At 36.3% G+C, this 19,066-nt stretch overlaps 1 protein-coding gene across 1 annotated transcript; it reads left to right on the top strand.

The window, feature by feature from the left end:
• The first annotated feature begins 1,163 nt into the window (after window positions 1–1,163).
• LOC113066778 (large neutral amino acids transporter small subunit 1-like) lies at window positions 1,164–18,126 on the top strand. Its single transcript, XM_026238794.1, has 10 exons — window positions 1,164–1,962; window positions 4,753–4,878; window positions 11,008–11,113; window positions 11,586–11,630; window positions 11,855–11,978; window positions 12,089–12,192; window positions 12,394–12,490; window positions 13,737–13,886; window positions 14,876–15,053; window positions 15,518–18,126. Exons 1-10 carry the CDS (start codon window positions 1,374–1,376, stop codon window positions 15,571–15,573), a joined length of 1,575 nt encoding a protein of 524 aa, XP_026094579.1. The 5' UTR covers window positions 1,164–1,373; the 3' UTR covers window positions 15,574–18,126.
• Window positions 18,127–19,066: the final 940 nt, after the last annotated feature.

The following is a 19,066-nucleotide window of genomic DNA, read 5'->3' as shown; positions in this document are numbered from 1 at the left end:
AGGCCACAAAGCTCCCGTTCCACCACATCCCAAAGATGCTCTATATTGAGTTGAGATCTGGTGACTGTGGGGGCCAATTTGAAATGATTCAAGCTTTGTGACATGGTGCATTATCCTGCTGGAAGTAGCCATGAGAGGATGGGTACATGGTGATCATAAAGGGATGGACATACTCAGAAACAATGCTCAGGTAGGCCGTGGCATTTAAACGATGCCCAACTGGCACTAAGGGGCCTAAAGTGTGCCAAGAAAACATCCCCCACACCATTACACCACCACCACCAGCCAGCCCAGTGGTAACAATGCATGATGGATCCATGTTCTCATTCGGTTTACGCCTAAAATCTGAATGTCTCAACAGAAATCGAGACTCATCAGACCAGGCAACATTTTTCCAGTCTTCAACTGTCCAATTTTGGTGAGCTCGTGCAAATTGTAGCCTCTTTTTCCTATTTGTAGTGGAGATGAGTGGTACCCGGTGGGGTCTTCTGCTGTTGTAGTCCATCCACCTCAAGGTTGTGCGTGTTGTGGCTTCACAAAAGCTTTGCTGCATACCTCGGTTGTTAAAATAGTGGTTATTTCTTATCTCTTAATATCGGTTTATTTTGGAAATTATTTGCCCCAAATGCACAACAATTCATTTAGACATTTGCAACAGTTTATTTTTATTTTTATGAGAACAGACTGGTTTTATGCAGTTGATCAATTTTGCAGTACTTTAAACTGTAGTTTTCGCTTGCAAATCACCGTTCACAGGCTTGACCGTATTTTAGCGAAAACAAAGTGCCAAAAGTGGAAGAGCAGAAAAATGGAAGTCAGAAGAATGCAGATCATATGTGTTTTGCTTTAGCATGAAGCTGCAGTTTCACAATACTTGAATTACACTTATGAGTAACTGTAAAGTGCTGACAACTTTTTTCTTATGCTTGAAACGCGATTGCACCTTTACCTTACGAATGCAAATTTAATTTACGCTTAGTTTTATGTACACTTTCACAACTCTTACCCTGCGTAAGCAAATCTATTGTTTTGCATTAAATTACCTTCATAGGAAAAGTACTGATCCAACGTAGGCTACACAACTTGCTCAACTTGCTGGACCGCTCAGTAATTTCTTTCAGGAGGAGAGACTCTAGATGGCGATATAAACCTCAAATATAAACACATAATGACGCGGAGGAGGCAGTCCGAGTCAGGAGATGCTTTGTGTGGCTCAAAACGTTGACACACTTCAGAAACCACGTTTCTGTGAGTCAGAACCGACTCTACGGTACCACCTTGCATCAGCCAACCCCAGTCTGAGGGAGCTGAACGGGTCATTTTTACAAACAGATCAAAACAAAGCGTCTGGCTTTGTTTGAGAAAAGGAAGCAATGTCAGCGTTGAAGAAACGGAGTTCAAATGCATCTGCGGACCGGGATGAAGACGAGAAGCAGGTGACGGAGAAGATGCTCTCCAGCAGAGGTGGAAATGGTAACATGAGCCGACCGGGAGACGGCACGCCTGAAAGCCCGAGCGCAGATATTACCTCAGCGGCGGATGGAGAAGGGACAGTCGAGCTGAAAAGAACTATTACTCTTGTGAACGGCGTGGCCATTATTGTAGGCACCATTATTGGTTCTGGCATCTTCGTAACTCCGACAGGAGTGGTGAAAGAAGCCGGTTCAGTCGGGCTGTCGCTGGTCGTGTGGGCTGTATGTGGCGTCTTCTCCACTATAGGCGCACTGTGCTACGCCGAACTGGGGACCACCATCTCCAAATCGGGGGGTGACTACGCTTACATCCTTGAGGTTTACGGCTCCCTGCCTGCGTTTCTGAAACTCTGGATCGAGCTACTCATCATCAGGCCGTCCTCACAGTATATTGTCGCCTATGTTTTCGCTACATACCTCCTGAAGCCCATCTTTCCCATCTGCCCTGTCCCCGAGACGGGGGCTAAACTGGTAGCCTGCCTGTGTATCTGTGAGTAACCTGTTACCTACATCGTTAAATCACATAAAAGTTAGTTTTACACATTTATATCACAAATAAACTATACGACTGATGGCTTAAGTCACTATTTTAGCAAATCTTCTCAGTTGAACGGTTCTGACGTTAGAATGTACATCGACTGTAAATTCGCATGCCTTTCTTGCGCTTCATCTTCTCAGCGTCTCAAGTCTCCTCATATACAACATTTCGCTCATAATTCGGCCAGGTTATACATATAACGATTTTAACTACATATGTGACAGAAATGTGTAATTACAGAAAAGCAGCCATGTGTTGACATTTATACCGCGTGTGTAGCCCATAAGGAGGAAGTCGAAACTGAGAAGGCTGTTGAAAAGGTGCGGAACATTTCATCATCTTGTTAGTGTAGGGAGGAGGAGGCGCGCGCTGCTACATCACACTGGTGGCGGGCTTTATGCAAATTAATCGCATTGTCATATTAATTATGCACTAGTTTAGCGACGCGTTTATATTATTTTCATTATAAATAAAAATTTAGAAAATTCTAATACGTTTTTTCCCCCAGCATGTAAATTAAAAAACAGCGTAATTATGAAGTTCATGTTAGAAAAGCTAACCAATGCTAGTAACATAAATCATATTACATGAACTTAATAATTTATTATATTTCTTCAGAAACTCCATTTAAATACGTCTTTATACAATAACATACATGTCTAAACCAAGATTATTCATTGTCAATGATCAGCCTACTACGGCTCTCTATTTTATAGATTGACATAAATTGTGTGTTTTTTTACAGTATAATTCCCAAAATGAGGACCAATAGGATTTAATGAATGCAGTCATGAAGTGCTACAGTTCTTTGACATGCATGTTCATGGCAGTATGTCAAGGTTGTGATTTACCATAGCACCCATGCAAGCAATGCAGCCCTCCTGCAGGTTTAAACCAGTCGGGATTATCAGAATTAACTCAAGCCCTAATTACCAATTGGCCAATAAATTAAAACCCATATTTCACTTTCTTTCCTTGTCTTTTTCTCTGTCTCGTCTTTCTTTCTCTCCTCCTATTTTCTCATTTATACCAATTGAAAGCTTGATTGGGGTACATGAATGCATATTCTATGTGACTGTGAGAGAGTGAATGAACACAGCACCCACTATCCGTTATAATCCCGCCCTGTTAGTGGCTTGTCTAATCCTTCCATAAGAACTCACATGATGAGACAGAAAGGGAGGTAAAGATGACTATGGCCTTAAGTTTAAGCTGAGCATCGACAGGTTACAGGATTTACAACACTAATACCAACATTTACATTGGTACAAACATTCAAATTTCAGCCCAATTAATCAATTTTACGGTTTGGTACCTCATAGACAGTATTTGTGTCTGTTGGCATAGCAGCTGGCCACTATTCCCCTGACCTATTTTCTCATGTGTTTTAAGGTCATGATTGAAAAGGGACTTCATGATTGGTTCGTTGTATGAAACTATGCTGCGTATCCATGGGAGAGGCCCCCCTGAGCGGGACCATGCTCCGGCTGTAAGGGAGCTTGGGGAGGAACCTCTGTCTCATGATGCGTGGTCTGTTAAGAATGAGAACTGCAATTCCCGACAGAGTGTAACACTGTGTGGATGTGTTCTTGCGTGAGGGGACCCAGGCCCTACTGTCCTACCCGACACAGACCCCCTTTTGTACTTTATGGGCACACAAAAGCCATCAGTCTTTCCTCTCTGTTTGGTGCCCAGACTGATTTACAGCGAATGCTGCTTTGAAGTATTTGTTAGTTAATCACATATAATAGGGAGCTTGGAGGCAGGGGCTGGAGGCTGAGGTGGTAGGAGCTCAAGCATGATTTTTATTATTTCCTCAAAATCTTTTTACCAGTATTTGGTCAGTGAACTTTCAAGTTTTTTGCAGGCTGTGGCATCTATACCTGCTTATTTTGTATTCATCCATCCATCCTTTTTCCAAACCACGTTTGTTTGTCCATTGTCTTGTAGACAGGGAAACATCCCCATACCTAGTGACAATTTTTAATAAAACTGTACGCTTTGGATTATGGGGGAAACCCACATCAATACATGAATAACATGTAAATCCCACAAAGCTGAAGAAAAAATGTATAGCAGACATAGAGCTATAAATACATTTTACTCACAATTTATTCACAAAAAAATGTCCCACAAGGCTGTCCACCCCGACAAGGCCAATCAGTCTTACTCAGTATATTTATGTGACATAGCCATTCAGTCAATAGGATTTCTGTTAATCGCATTGAAACAGAATTAAACAGACAAAGAATCGCAAAGTAACTGGATTGAATAAGTAAAGCAAGACATCTGCATATGAGTCAGGTAATAATTATCTGTAGATCCACCCAGTAATACAATCAAACCCAATTAGGCAGATTATTGTGTCCTGTAGTCTATAATTATCCTATTTATTTGAACCTACATACATATGGTGCTGACATTTTCAAGATCACACAGATCACACTATCAGACAGTTATTACACCAAAGTTTATTTGATGTGTGTTTTTTCATTCAACCCCAAGTTTTTCAGCCATGCTGTTTCTTTTAAAAAAAGTAGCATGCCAGATCATCCTGCCACGTGTATAGCTGAAATGTAAACAGTGCTTTGTGGTTGACGCCTCCCGAGTTAAAGAGATGGATGACAAAATCTAGCCTAATTAGTTTACTAAGTATTTAGATTAAGTTCCTCTGAGCCTCTGTTGTGAAAGACTTAAAATAAATGCCTGTCGTTCTTTTTCTCCATCCATCTCTCCCCATAGTGTTGTTGACTGCTATCAACTGCTACAGTGTGAAGGCCGCCACAAGGGTTCAAGATGCCTTTGCTGCTGCTAAGTTACTCGCCCTGGGCCTCATCATCATTATTGGCTTTGTGGAGATCGGCAAAGGTGGGTAACACTCAAATACTTCCAATGTGTACACTAAGAATCAGTCAGATAACTAAACAAGTGCTGAAAAATGAAGGGAAGGCGGATGGTGTTTTATTATATATTATAAAAACGTGGACTGTGTAACACAGCAACCACATGAACCCATACGAATAGTATATGTAAGCATATAGGGACTGTATTCATGTTTTCTGGTATGAATAAAGATTCGTATGGTCCTAGGTGGTCCTTTACTTTTGCTATGGATACAATGTACCGTTCCAACAATTTTGTGAGCTCTTAGCTGGATGAAAAGGGTCTGCAAGCTACACAGCGTTTGAGACCATGTTCAGTTAACATCAGCCTCATGCAAAAAATAACTACTGTTTTATAAATAGGTAACAAACTGGCATCACATTACTTTATTAAAGCAATGGAAGGCACAGTTAATAGATAAACTATTAGTTAACATAAAATTAGTTAGCTTTAAAAACTTCAAATATCCTACCTCGATGGTTGTGAATTTATTGACTATATTCAACTATTAAAATGACACATTATTCAGTAAATTTTTATTATACATTTCATGCAAAATAACATAATTTTGAAGATTTTGTTATATTTCTGAGCCATTCAGTTAAACATCATACTTAGAAAAAATTATGGTATAAATATTGAATAATATTTATATAAAAATGTTCTTTTATTTATATTAAATATGTATTTATCATTTACTACCAACCAACAACTAATCCCAAACTACTGTAGCTAGTTTTTTCCACAAACTTTTTTGATTTTTATTTAATTTATTTAATTTCTTTTAATTAGATTTTTATATTCAATGTACTGTTTAGTTCTAGAAAACAATGAAATCGCACTGTACTATAATATATAAAAAAATATATATCAGCAGTCATGACTCATGCTATTTTGATATGTTAGTACTTTATCTCTTTTTTGACCCAGGTTCAGGCCTTATATTGGCAACATCTAGTTGTAGTTGTATATTTGTGGACCGGTCAGTTCGGCAGAGAATTATAGACCTCCTGAGTGTGCAGACAGAACAGCAGCTCTGATTGTTTGTTACTAAGACAATAAAGCACTGAACGCAATAGTCTAGAGAAAGAGTGAGCAAACAGAAAGAGAGCAATTCAAAGATTTGTAGAATAAACGGGCAGATCTTTCCTACAGACTTGACATGAACTACAGTAGTTTGTTTAAATAGTCAAAATCACTAACTTGAATTATCTTCAGTGGTTTCACAGAGAAGAACAATTACATTTATGCAAGCTTACTGGTTTAACCTCACAAATTCAGAAAGGAAAAAGAGGATTTCACAGTCTGAGGTGAAAATTAACAAAGGCCCATTCACTTACTGCACAAACAAAGGCCTGAATTTGGTATCACTTACATAGTTGTGAGTCAGTGAAACTGACTGTTTAATGAGAATGGATAATTAGCTTTTTTCTCCAAACCACCCACTCTCAATGCCCACAGCAGTGGATGTGTAGTGACAGACAGCAAGATGGTTTCTGAAAGAAAGGAAAATGGGAAGGAGACGCCTTGCTGCCTGTTGATTATTGAATATGGGAGCCAGAACTGTAGGGCACGACTCTTTTAAGTGGCCTGCCTCTCTCAAATTTTGCCAAGACTTTGCCAGATTTCGGTCTTGCCTTTTGGTGTGGATTTCTTTGTGTGTTTAAGTCTCAGAACTTGACCTTTAGCTGATTAACCCTCACGGTAGAAAGGTGCTTCATCAGGATACTTCTAAAGCAGCATTGTTTAAAAATTCATTTGAACTATACCATTAAAAATTGTGTGGTCGGTAAAGTTTTTTCATGTTTTTGCAGTCACTTGCTCTTAAAATACGCCATCATTTTGGTCATAAAAATAAGAGTAATACATCTTTCAAATTTGTAAACGCCTCTACGTTTATTTGTTGGCACTCACTATAACAACAAAACATTGTGCTTTTGTAAAATAATGAAAGCAAACAGGGCACGCTTTCTGCCATCTCTGCCTCTGTGAACTTGAGCACGAAACTCTGTGTATACTATCATAACAGACATGAAAAATGTATCTATACAGAGTCAAATCGATTCTCCCCTTGCGAGAAGGACTACTATATATAGAGTCATTGTTTCAAATCAGTCATTTATGACTTTCCATTTTAGTTTGAATGCTTCGGTTGTTGTCTGTGTTGACTAAAGACCCCAAGGCAGCTGGCTATCTGTCGGGTGTTTTTGTGTGCAAGCTAGATAAACAATGCAGTGTGACTTTGTGAAAATTAGGCTAGATAATGATGACTGTAAATTTGAACATCAGATGGACACACCCTCCCTGCCCTGAGAGATGTCTGTGGAAATGTCCTCAGATATGTATATGGGTAAACAAGGTTTTGAAAATGCTGTTTAATTCACAGCACCTTCCTCTGTGACATTTCCTTTCTCTGCATCATACTTTGTGCACAAAATAGATTCTGTTTGACTGCATAATAGACTTATCTCACGTAGAAAAGGTCTCAGTGTGTATCTTAGTGCTTGTGTTTGTATGGAGAAAGCCACTTGTGCATAATTCTGTTAGATTCTGCCGATGCTAAAACGTAGCTTGTAACAGGACACCTTGTGGTTTATTAATCATCTTGAACTCTTCTGGGATTGGAGTTCTCTAATCATTTTCTTTTTTTGACTCCACCCACTTATTAGAATTATCATTGGTAGGAAGTTTTCATTGGTCTTTTTGTCACTGGGTTGATAATTATATTTGAGAGCTAACAAGAAATTAAAATAAAAAAAAAAAACCCGAGGGGAACAGAAAAAAGAAAAGATTTGAGCCCAATAACACAATAAACAGGCACATATATATTTTTTTTTTGGAAGAGTAAATGTTTGATGCAAATATAGGTCATAATGGAAACACAACACAACACTGGTGTGACAACAGCATTACTTTGGAGGTTGTGTAACACTTCCTTCATTTTGATTTAATGATAGCTTTTTTTTTGTCTGTTTTATTTGTTTTAAAGGAATTGTTTATTTACATTTATTTATTTACTACTATGAGTTATCTTTTTTTGTGAAAACTGCAAACATTTTTTATTTTATTTTTGATGAACAAGAATTTCAAAGGAACTGCATTTATTTGAAATATAAATATTTTTTGAAACACAAATGTGTTTTCTGTCACTTTTGATCAACTTATAATAAATAAATAATAGATGATTAAATAATAAATTAAAAATATTATTGACCAAAGCCAATAAAAACGTAATTTATACTTTGTATTTTACAACAAAATGTTCATACAAAATAAAGTATTCCAAAGCATAATTTTAAAGGAGGCATATTATGTTGCTAAAAAGAACATTATGTTGTGTATTTGGTGTAATGCGATGTCTTTATGCAGTTTAAAACACATTATTTTCCACACACTGTATATTATTGTTTCTACTCTATGCCCTGCCTTTCTGAAACGCATTGATGTTTACAAAGGTCATTGGTCTGAAAAGCACGGTGTACGCTGATTGACCAGCTATCCAGTGTGTTGTGATTGGCCGAATTAATCAGGAGTGTGACAGAAATGTTAAGCCCCTTAACATACTGTAATTGCATCTCCCAGCACGACCAGACAAAAATAATAAAGCCCATTACAAACAAGGCATTTGTTGCATCCAGTGGGGACATAATTACTGATTATAATGACATATCCTGTGTTTTTATGCTTTGCGTTGCATTTTGCACCGCATAAAAATAAAACCATGTCGACATGGCGTTGGAGGCAACAGCAATACTACAACAAGAATAAAAGTTGCGTCTCCTTTCAGGCATGAACATTTGGGCAGTGTTGTGCAAATCTTCCCACACACTGACGTAGACATGTGGGGGCTCGTTTAAACGAGGCATTTTAGGAGGGAGTGGACAAATCAAATGGATTTAAGACTTTAGTCTTTGCAACTTTACAGATCTTCTTCATGCACCAAGAGCTTGTAACACTCCAAAGAAAGAGGAAAAACTGAAAGTGCATCATACGACCTCTTTAAAATTATTTTGTTTGATACTAGAATATGACAACACATTTCTGCAGTGTGTCAGTGTAAATCTCTATTTGACCAGATGCCCTTGTTTTCCTCTCATTAAGTTGTTCAGATTGAGGTGACAACGGTTACACCTGATGCTGTATGGGACACTCAGCTCACTGAACTTACTTTCACACTCTGCATTGCTGTCTATTGTGTTTTTAAGATTGCGTGTTGTTTTTAAGAACTCTTCAGATTAAATCTAGGCTAAGCTGAGATCTGCTGTCGAAGTGTTTTCAGTTCTGTGAGGCTCAAGTCTGAGCCTGTAATACTCAAGTTTATACAGAGAGTTTTTACAGGCTTTCAGTCTTGTTCTGCGCCTGACTGCCTCAGGAATACAGTCACACACACACACACACACACAGTTAGCTTGCCTGCTGTGTCATGTAACCAGGCGGCGTTGGCCTCCATTGATCACACTGATTCACATGAGCTTGCCTTGGGCTACATTCATTCTTACACACTGGACATGTTCCCAAATCCCCTATGTAGAGTTCATGGAGGTAGAGTCCAACTCAACTCAAGCCTAAATTACTTTAGCCTCAGTTCGTTGCCACAGGACAATTCATTTTATAATACTTAAATATTAACATCAGGTAATGCAATAGCTAACATGAAAAAACAATAAGCAATACTTTAAGCAATTATTAATTAATTTGTTTATTTTTATAAAGAATACAGAAAAACAGTAACACTGAAATATTATTATAATTTAAAATGGCTTTTTTTGTATTTTAATATATTTTAAAATGTAATGTATTCCTGTGATGCAAAGCTAAATTTTCAGCAGCCATTACTTTAGCTATCAGTATCATATGAACCTTCAGAAATCATTCTATTATGATGATTTTGTCACGGTTTGCCATTACACCTCCTTACCATTACAGATGTCTTATTATTACAGTAACCATTTTTGTGTGACGTTTTAAAATTTCTGTTGTTTTTCATAAATTTAATGTATATATGAATAGAAATATAATTGTTTAGAAAAAAAAGCTTTCTGACCACGAACAGAAGTGTATGTATATTTGATGAATGGCAACACATTTAAATGTATCATATAATTCCCCGTTGCCATAGTTACCCATTACTCTACTATGGGGAAAGCATAGAGGAATGTTCTATTAAATGTGCGTTTTTAGATTTTAGTGAAGTGACGTGACATACAGCCGAGTATGGCGACCCATACTCAGAATTGGTGCTCTGCATTTAACCCATCCAAAGTGCACACACACATAGCAGTAAACACACACACACACCATGAACACACACCCGGAGCAGTGGGTAAGAAAGTTGTGCTTATCATGTGCTTTACTTTCTGATCGTTAAAGTCATTAACCACTATGCCAAGATTTTCCCTAATATTCTTCTTTTCTGCATATAATTTCCTTCAAACCTGTTAAACTAGTTTTTTTCTCTACACCTGCACGTTTGTTGCTAAACTACAATGGTTGTTGGATTGCTTGGCCATTCCTTTAAAGTGGCAGTTTCCTAACCATAAATTGAACGAAGTCACATCATCTTCTGTTAGGAAAGTCCTTTTCTCTTTGTAGCCCGCAGGCTTTGGAGAGATGGATGTACGTAGAGTTTTGATCGCCCCCGGCTTTCTCACGGGAGAGATTGAGAACGTGCCCCAGTCTAAAACAACACTATGTTCATCTGTTAATCCAGTGGAAAATTCAAAAGCTTCGGGTTCAAGAATGTGCAAACCCTACATTTTCTCTTTAGTTCGTGTGTTCCCATCACTCTTGCTTTTCAGATGTGACTTCTGTGGCCTTGTCCCTCATGCACCGACCTACTACCCACAACCAGCCTTGAAAATATCAGCAGAATGATTTTGAAAACTCAGTTTTATTATTATGACATCATTATTATTATCGTATTATGAAACAGTCGTCCACTTCGAAACTTTTCCATGCAAGCTTGTTTGTTCCTCTCATGGGATAATGTTGTGGGAATTACAGAGTGCTCCCTGGATATTATGACTTGTACGGGTTGATTTTATTACGTAATGTTCCTGATAGTTTGCAGCAGCATTGTAATCTCATGTTTCACGATAATTGTTTCTGTTTCAGGTGATACCACCGAGCTTCTGCCCGCAAATTCATTCAAAGGAAGCAATACAGATTTTGGCAACATCGGATTGGCTCTTTACAGTGGGCTGTTTGCTTATGGAGGATGGTAAGACCACAGAACAAGTTTTGGGTGGAACTCGGTGAAAACAGGAATAATTAGACTTTTAGCTTTAGGAAATCATAAATAAAATGCAATTATACACCATGTGAACCAAGATATCTTATGTTGTGAATCCTTTCAATTTAATTTTTTTATTATTATTATCTTAAACAGCCATGACTACACAACATACAAGATATTTTGATCGTTTTGCTTTTTTTGTGAAATGTCATTGGTCCAAAATCGCATTCCATGTAACAACACAGTTGTTATGATAACACATTTACAATTGCACACATATTCCCTTATTAGAATTCAAACTATTCATCGGCCATTCTGTAAATCACTTGTTTTAATTTCTCTGAATTTTCATAAATGTTATTATAGTTTCTTCACTCATTTTCACTCATTTTTGGTCTTCAGCAGTTGAACATGTAGAACAGGATGTGCTTCAATTTTTTATTTTATTTTTTAACAGGAATTATTTGAATTTTGTCACAGAGGAGATGATTGACCCATACAAGTAAGTCAGACTTATTTTATCTTTCTTATTTAATATATATATATATATATATAAACATATTCAAGATATATATTTTTCATTTATGAAATATATTTTTATGAACTTCCTCACAAATTTAAAAAATAACAGAGCACAATAATAACCTCATATATTAAATTTTTATAAATGGAAAAGCACAGTGGAGTTTTGTATTATGTAATAGTGTATGTGCCGATGTGTTACAGAAATCTGCCTCTGGCCATCATCATCTCGCTCCCCATTGTCACCATTGTCTATGTGCTGACCAACCTGGCCTACTTCACCACACTCAGTCCGCAGCAAATGCTCGATTCTGAGGCTGTTGCTGTGGTGAGTGTCGCCTCAAAGATACATTCTATTCCATATTTAGCTCCATAACTTTTCTGTTCTCTTTTTATTAATGTTTATTAAAGTTGCATAATAATTAAGCTGTTTTTTAGGACTTTGGAAACTACCACCTAGGACCAATGGCTTGGATAATCCCTGTGTTTGTGGGCCTGTCATGCTTTGGCTCTGTGAATGGCTCTCTGTTTACTTCTTCTAGGTAATGCACACAAACACTAACACACACTTGGAAGAGGTTGCATTAATCAGATCAGTTTACATTAAGATGTTTATTTGATGAATGTGTCTGGTTAGTGTTGTTCTAAAGCCACCCTGCAGGCTTTTCCACTGTAAACACGGGTCAGGTTATTTCGAAATCAGGCCTAATAGACAAAACGGTCTCTTGTGTTTGCTCTTTCAGGCTGTTCTTCGTGGGCTCCCGAGAAGGTCATCTTCCCAGTTTGTTGTCGATGATCCACCCTGACCTGATGACCCCTCTGCCTTCACTTATATTTACTGTAGGTGTTCAAAACAAATCTCATTCCTCACTGTAACTTAACTGTATGAGTTGGTTCTTTTAAATGAATCGTTTTAGCCAGTTCTAATTTGTAGGTGAATCTTTTTTTTTTTTTGAGCCAGTTCTGTTCAGTGAATCAGTTTAACAGGTTCTAATTTATGAGCAAATCATTCTTTTGATAGATTTATTTTTTTCAATTAATCAGTTTAACCCGTTCTAATTATTATTTATTTTTTATTAAATAATTATTTTATCTCAGATCCTTGTCAATGAATCAGTTCATCCAGTTTTTATCTGTGAATGAATCATTCTTTTGAGTGGGTTCTTTTAAGTGAATCTTTATAAATAGTTCTCATTTTTAACCAAATTCTTCTCGAAGTCCGTTTTGTTCAATTAATCCATTTAACTAGTTCTAATTTTTGAGCAAGTCATTGTTTTTTTTTTTTTTAAATGAATCTATTTATCAGGTCCAATTTTTGAGTCTTTTGAGTCAGTTCTTTTTAATGAATCAGTCAAACTGATCCACAAGTCTGAATTATTCATTAGCTAATTATTTTTCAAATGTTTTCAAAATCCTTAATCAGTGATCACAGATGTCTGAAAAAGTTTTGTAAATTCATTAGAAAGCGTGTGGATCTATAATAATGTTTTTGAGTTAAAGCTGCGGTAGGGAACTTTTGACGGTCTAGTGGTTAATAAACAGAACTGCTTGCGTCTTGCGGAAGAACATTGTAGCCGGAACTACTTCTCTCTGTTTATATCTATGAAGAATCACAAAGGTACTGGGTTACTCCGCCGCGGTTTCCCCGAAGCAATCTAAAATAGTCTGAATATAAACACTTATTATAGGTGCACCCTAGTGATTCAGGACAAGCCAAAAATACGGTTTGGAAAATGGATTCATGGTGTACTCGCTTATTATATACATTTTTCTACATTTTGAACACAAACAAAGTTACGGACCACAGCTCTGATTGGTTATTTTTTACCGGGAGCGATGGAGTTTCTGCAAATGACAATAGGATCACTGGGAGGAGCCAGAGGAGCTTGATTTTTTTCACAGATTATTTGTCTAACATTCTACTGTCAGGACATAATGACAGGTTTAATAAATATGTAAAAGATATTTTTTTTACAAAAGTTCCCTACAGCACCTTTAATCACACTTTTGAATGGTTTCTTTTCAGTGAACTGGTTCACAGATCATGATGATTCGGCTAAACCTTTTCTTTTCTTTTCCCCCACAGTGCATCATGACTCTCCTCTACGCTTTCTCCAACGACATTTTCTCTGTCATCAACTTCTTCAGCTTCTTTAATTGGCTCTGCATCGCCATGGCGATCATTGGTATGATGTGGTTACGCTACAAGAAACCCGAGTTGGAACGACCAATTAAGGTGAGCCGGGGGGCGGAGCTAATGAGTCAGCACAGATGCATTATTTGAGGGTGAACAAGATCATACTTTCAAATGCATGAGAAGTGACCTGCCTTAATATATGTGTTCAGACATAGCCAGCAACAGAACACACAGGCCCTTTTGTGCACTTCTCTCACATTCATTCACATTCAGTCTCTCACTGCACTCAGTGGCCTCCACTCATCTGCCGGATACTGAAGTATGTTCATCAAACGTGGTTTGGAGGCACTGGAGTGAAAGAGGCCATTTGCTTATTGCTCATAATCTTTCTCTCCTTCCAGATCTCATTAGTGACAGTCTGTTGTTTGTTTCACTGTGCTTAGTACTGCACGTAATGTTGGCTTTCTCTACCTTTAGACATTTATTGATTTTACATTAGTTTAACTTTTGAACATCTAGATGAATATTTATAATACATAAAAAACATAAAACATAGAATTCATAGTAAACAGTGTTTTTTTATGCACTACTATTCAATAGTTTTATTTGGAATAAATGCATTAAATTGCTGAAAAGTGACAGAGAAATCATAATTATTAATCATAATGTAGAAGTGAAAATCATTATGTGGAAATTAGTAAAAGCTTGAGGAGAGTTTCAGGCCATCTGTTAGCAAGCACAAGTAAATGAAACCATTCTGTAAAACCAGATCAGTCTGGTTATCACTAAGAAAAAGAAGCTACCCGGGAAACTGTGATGAAGTTGTAAGGACTTCAGAAAGAAAAAAGACAGGAGAAGGGAATGCAAAGAATAGCTTTGAACCATTCTTAAAGCTCGGTCCGTTGTATTCCAATAGAGAAAACCCAACCCAAACATCAAAGATCAGGACGTCCGACCAAAATGAGCAGCTGGAGAATAAGACTGAGCTCAGCACTACTGCAGTGTGTCTTTCATAAGTGAAATGATAATAGACAAAAGTAGACTTTAAACAGACGATCTTAAAGCTGTCCAACCTCTCTGTCCACTAGGTCAACATTCTGCTGCCTATTTCCTTCGTGTTGGCCTGCCTGTTCCTCATCGTGGTGTCCATCTGGAAGACCCCTGTGGAGTGTGCGATAGGATTTGGAATCATCGCCACAGGAGTTCCTGTGTACTTCTTCGGCGTTTGGTGGCAGAACAAGCCGAAATGGGTCCTGCAGATCATCTGTGAGTGTCTCTCTTCTTGTTTTTTCAACTTGTTTGCAAGTTCAAATGTTCCTGAGGTTTGGATGTCTCAGTTTTTAAAATCAAAGTTTATGAGTGTTTATTCAACAGCAATGCTTTTTAAGACAACGTGAGATATTTGGTATGTTTTTAACCTCCAAAATTTGACAGATTTAAAGAGATGTATTACATTTGGTGGAAAATAACTTTGTTTTTATCCAATGAGATTTAATTTGAATTGTAATATATATATATATATAACATATTATATATATATATATATATATATATATATATATATATATATATATATATATATATATATATATATATATATATATATATATATATATATATATATATATATATATATATATTAATTAAGTCTCACATGGTATTTAACTAATTTTTTTAAACAAGACTCTTATAGAATATAATATATATTATTGTTTATTTTTCCTGTCTAGTCTCTGTCACAGCAACATTCCAGAAGATGATGGAAGTGGTACCTCAGGAGTCCTGAAGACCAAACAGAGCGACGCACAAGGTCTCCTCGTACCCACCTCAGACCCCCTTTACTGTATTCCCCAGCTGTCTCATTTCTCCCTACGTGAGCCAGAAAAATGTCTTATCCTGCTGAAACAGGCAAAATCTATATGAATTATCACGTAAGAAACCAGACAACATCAGGTCACAGAAGCATTTTCAGTCCTTCCTCGATCAGATGTATCAAACGGTATACGTTTCAGTCTTTATGTCTGACTTTTAAGTTTTCAATCAGGACTTTTGATTTATTATATATATATATATATATTTAAAACAACAGGAGATATGTGTCATATAACTTGCTCATCCCTTTATTTAGGGCTTTGTTTGTGTGATTTATAGCTTCCTGTATCATGTTTTCAGCTTTTATTACAGAATGTACGTGAAGAAAAGTGAGTACTTGTGTAGAGGCACCATTGTCTCTTTCAGCAAACACAACCATGATTCCCATTTGACAAGATAAATTTTCTTGGATTGCAGAATGTCCCATTTCTACATTTTTCTACAGCAGATATGACCAGTTTGCTGTGCCTTGTCTGTCAGTGCAGAATGGTATTATCTTTCGAGATCGACTTGATATGACTTTATACTTTGACAGATTTATTTTTGATAGCTTAATGCAGTTTTTTTTAATTGTTTCTAAGAATTTAAAGGGATGTCCTTTTTCTTGGTCATGGTCCTCAAATCAGATGTATCCCTTTTTTTATATTACAGAAGGCATAGAAGTACAGTATTCTTAAATTAATCAGAATGCCTATAGCCTTGCTGCTTACCTCAGTAAACATACAGTACATTACATTCACAGACCTGGCTGTCTATGTTTATGTCTAATTCAGATTTAATGAAGCACATAAGATGAGGCGCTGTTTCTTTTAAGTACATTTTTTATGTTTAGCACCTCTTTTCTGTGTCTTGTCATTCAAATACATGTGAAGTACTTAGCGCTGGACCATCTTATTTCGTTTCGCTTGTATTTGGCGATTATTTATACGAAGCAAAGTTGCTTTTTAAAAAACTTTTAAAAGAAAGTTATGTCAGTTGTTAAAAATTGTCATCGCCATTTAAACAGATTGTTGCTGTTGAACTATGTATGGCCTGTTGGTTACTACGTTTTTGTATTGAATTGTCAAGATATCGTAAAAAAGTGATTTTAGTGCCTCATCAGTTCGAGAACTAAAAAAATCAGAATGAATTTGCTGTAACATGAGACATCATTCCGTTTTAGTTTTAGGTGGCTGCACTTGGGCACAGTGTTTTTTGGGTCGTCCTAGTTTCGGTTGAATATACTGGACCAAAATCAGCTCTATGTGTGTGCAGTAATGCACATTTTCCATTAAAATGTGGTGAGAGAAATACTAGATGTGTTTTGGGTGATGGAGGGGATTATTTTAAAACAAAATGGAGGTTATTATGATTACAGAAGCATTTCCAAGGCTTAGAAGGCCTCTTTAGATCCGAGATTTTATTCAGTCATGGTCATAGAGGGTGTTTAGATAATGAAGATTTGTATTATTTTGGGAATTACAGCATTAGACTAACACTCCAGTCAACAAGATCATTTGATCTAATTTAAATAGTTATGTAGAAATTGACATATGTATTTATTTATTATTTGTAGAGTCATTCAGTTAGTGTTCTAATATTTTTGAAGGGCATTTTTTTCCCAAAAAATGCTGAAAATAAATTGTAACTGATATTTTTCCTTCTTTCCTCGTAATATGATTCTTTTTATACGTTTTTTATTGTTAGATTTGTTTGTTATTTTATTTTATTTGTTTTATTTTTATTATTATTTTTTGTATTGCTGTGTTATGTAACTGATGGATTGTCTTAGTCTCTATTAATATAAAAACAACTGCAGATGAGTTGAGTCTGCCTGCACTGACATCTGCCTCGTGAAAACCGATGACATCACAATGACATCACAGTGGTGCACAATTTGTTGCTACATTTTACTACTTTTTTGACATACAGTATGATGAAATATATTTGTATCACCACAGATCTGTTTGTATTTCATTTTTATTAAATTAAAAAAGATCTTAAAGATATGACTGACTCCTCTTCAAACTTTAAACTGTTTCTTTAAACACCATATTTTTTTGCATTTACAAACTGGCATGGATAATTAAACTTTATACCCAACAACCATTTTTCTGTCACACATGCAAACACTTTTACCCGAGGGCAGACTCAGTCTTTCATCAGTTCATTTTGAAGCTCATTTGAGAATGTTTTCTTGTGTGATCTGGAGATGCCTGATCTCTGATCATCTCCTAGGGCTTTGTGAACAGTTATAAGTATTCTGTTGTGAACCATCTGTCTTGTTTTCTCTGTGACGTACAGTTAAATACAACTAGGAAGAGATCCTATTGTGCAGTTTCTTGTAATGGTTACACCTTCTAAACAAAAACTACGTCTACTGTCTTTTTCTTAGAAATTAAACAATTCATGCTCTGATGTGATTTCTACTTTGCTGCAGGACATTGAGTGTTCAGAGAAATAAAACATAAATACATTAAAAACTTGAGTGCTTGTGTGTTTTTACAGCACTGATATAGCAGCATGAAAATTAAGATATTTAATAATTAATAAATTGCTTAGTTAATACATTTCTTGGGTTAATAATAAGTTAACGAGTGCAATTGAAACCCAATATTTAAAATCATAATTTATAATGTATTTTATAGCAAAATTATAATTAATTAGTTTTAACATGAAATTGGAAATCATTAAATATTATTTTATATCATTATGCAAGGAAAATTCCACAGACATGAGGATCTTTAATTGAGCCTCAATGGCAGGGTTCCCTTAAGTAAAGTTTCTCTGTTGCTCGTGACTGAAGACTGACCCTAAAGCCATTTTTCTCTAGGATATCTATAAGATCTCCGGTCACGCATCGGCTGCTGTGGCCTAAGGAAAGCTCTCATGACATGTGGGTTGTAAGGAAATGATTGGCCATTGTCATTTGACTTCCTCTTTTATTTGCTACATTAACAAAATGAGTGTTATTTGGTTAAAAAACAGACGATAACGTGTGAAGAGCACTTATTCTGCTATTTAAAGACACAATAAGACATTTCTGCAGCATTACTGGCACTATAGTGGCATTGAAAGGATATTGAAAAACGATAAACATACTAAAACCACAAATACGAACAAATCCTGCAGTGAAATTTGAGCAATCAATAAATACATGCATAATCCAGACTGGCTGCATAGATGCATAGCTGGCAAGATTTAGTATTAATGTGGATAGAATGCTTGTTCATAACTTTGAGAAAACCCTTGCCAGAATCCCATTAATTGTGCAAATTGTATGAAATTATTAGTCAGTGAGTATCTAGTACTCTAGTGGAAATGTAGAGGTCATGTGATTTCAGCATAATGTTAAATGCACTTTTTATAGAATAAATTATGAGTTTAATTTAAAGTTTTTCAGAGGTTCAATTCTTTTTTTTCTTTTT

The sequence above is a fragment of the Carassius auratus genome, chromosome 50 (assembly GCF_003368295.1).
Source record: "Carassius auratus strain Wakin chromosome 50, ASM336829v1, whole genome shotgun sequence".
Lineage (NCBI taxonomy): Eukaryota > Metazoa > Chordata > Actinopteri > Cypriniformes > Cyprinidae > Carassius > Carassius auratus.
The sequence above is the reverse complement of the archived record's forward strand: the minus strand, read 5'-3'. Positions and strand labels throughout refer to the sequence as shown.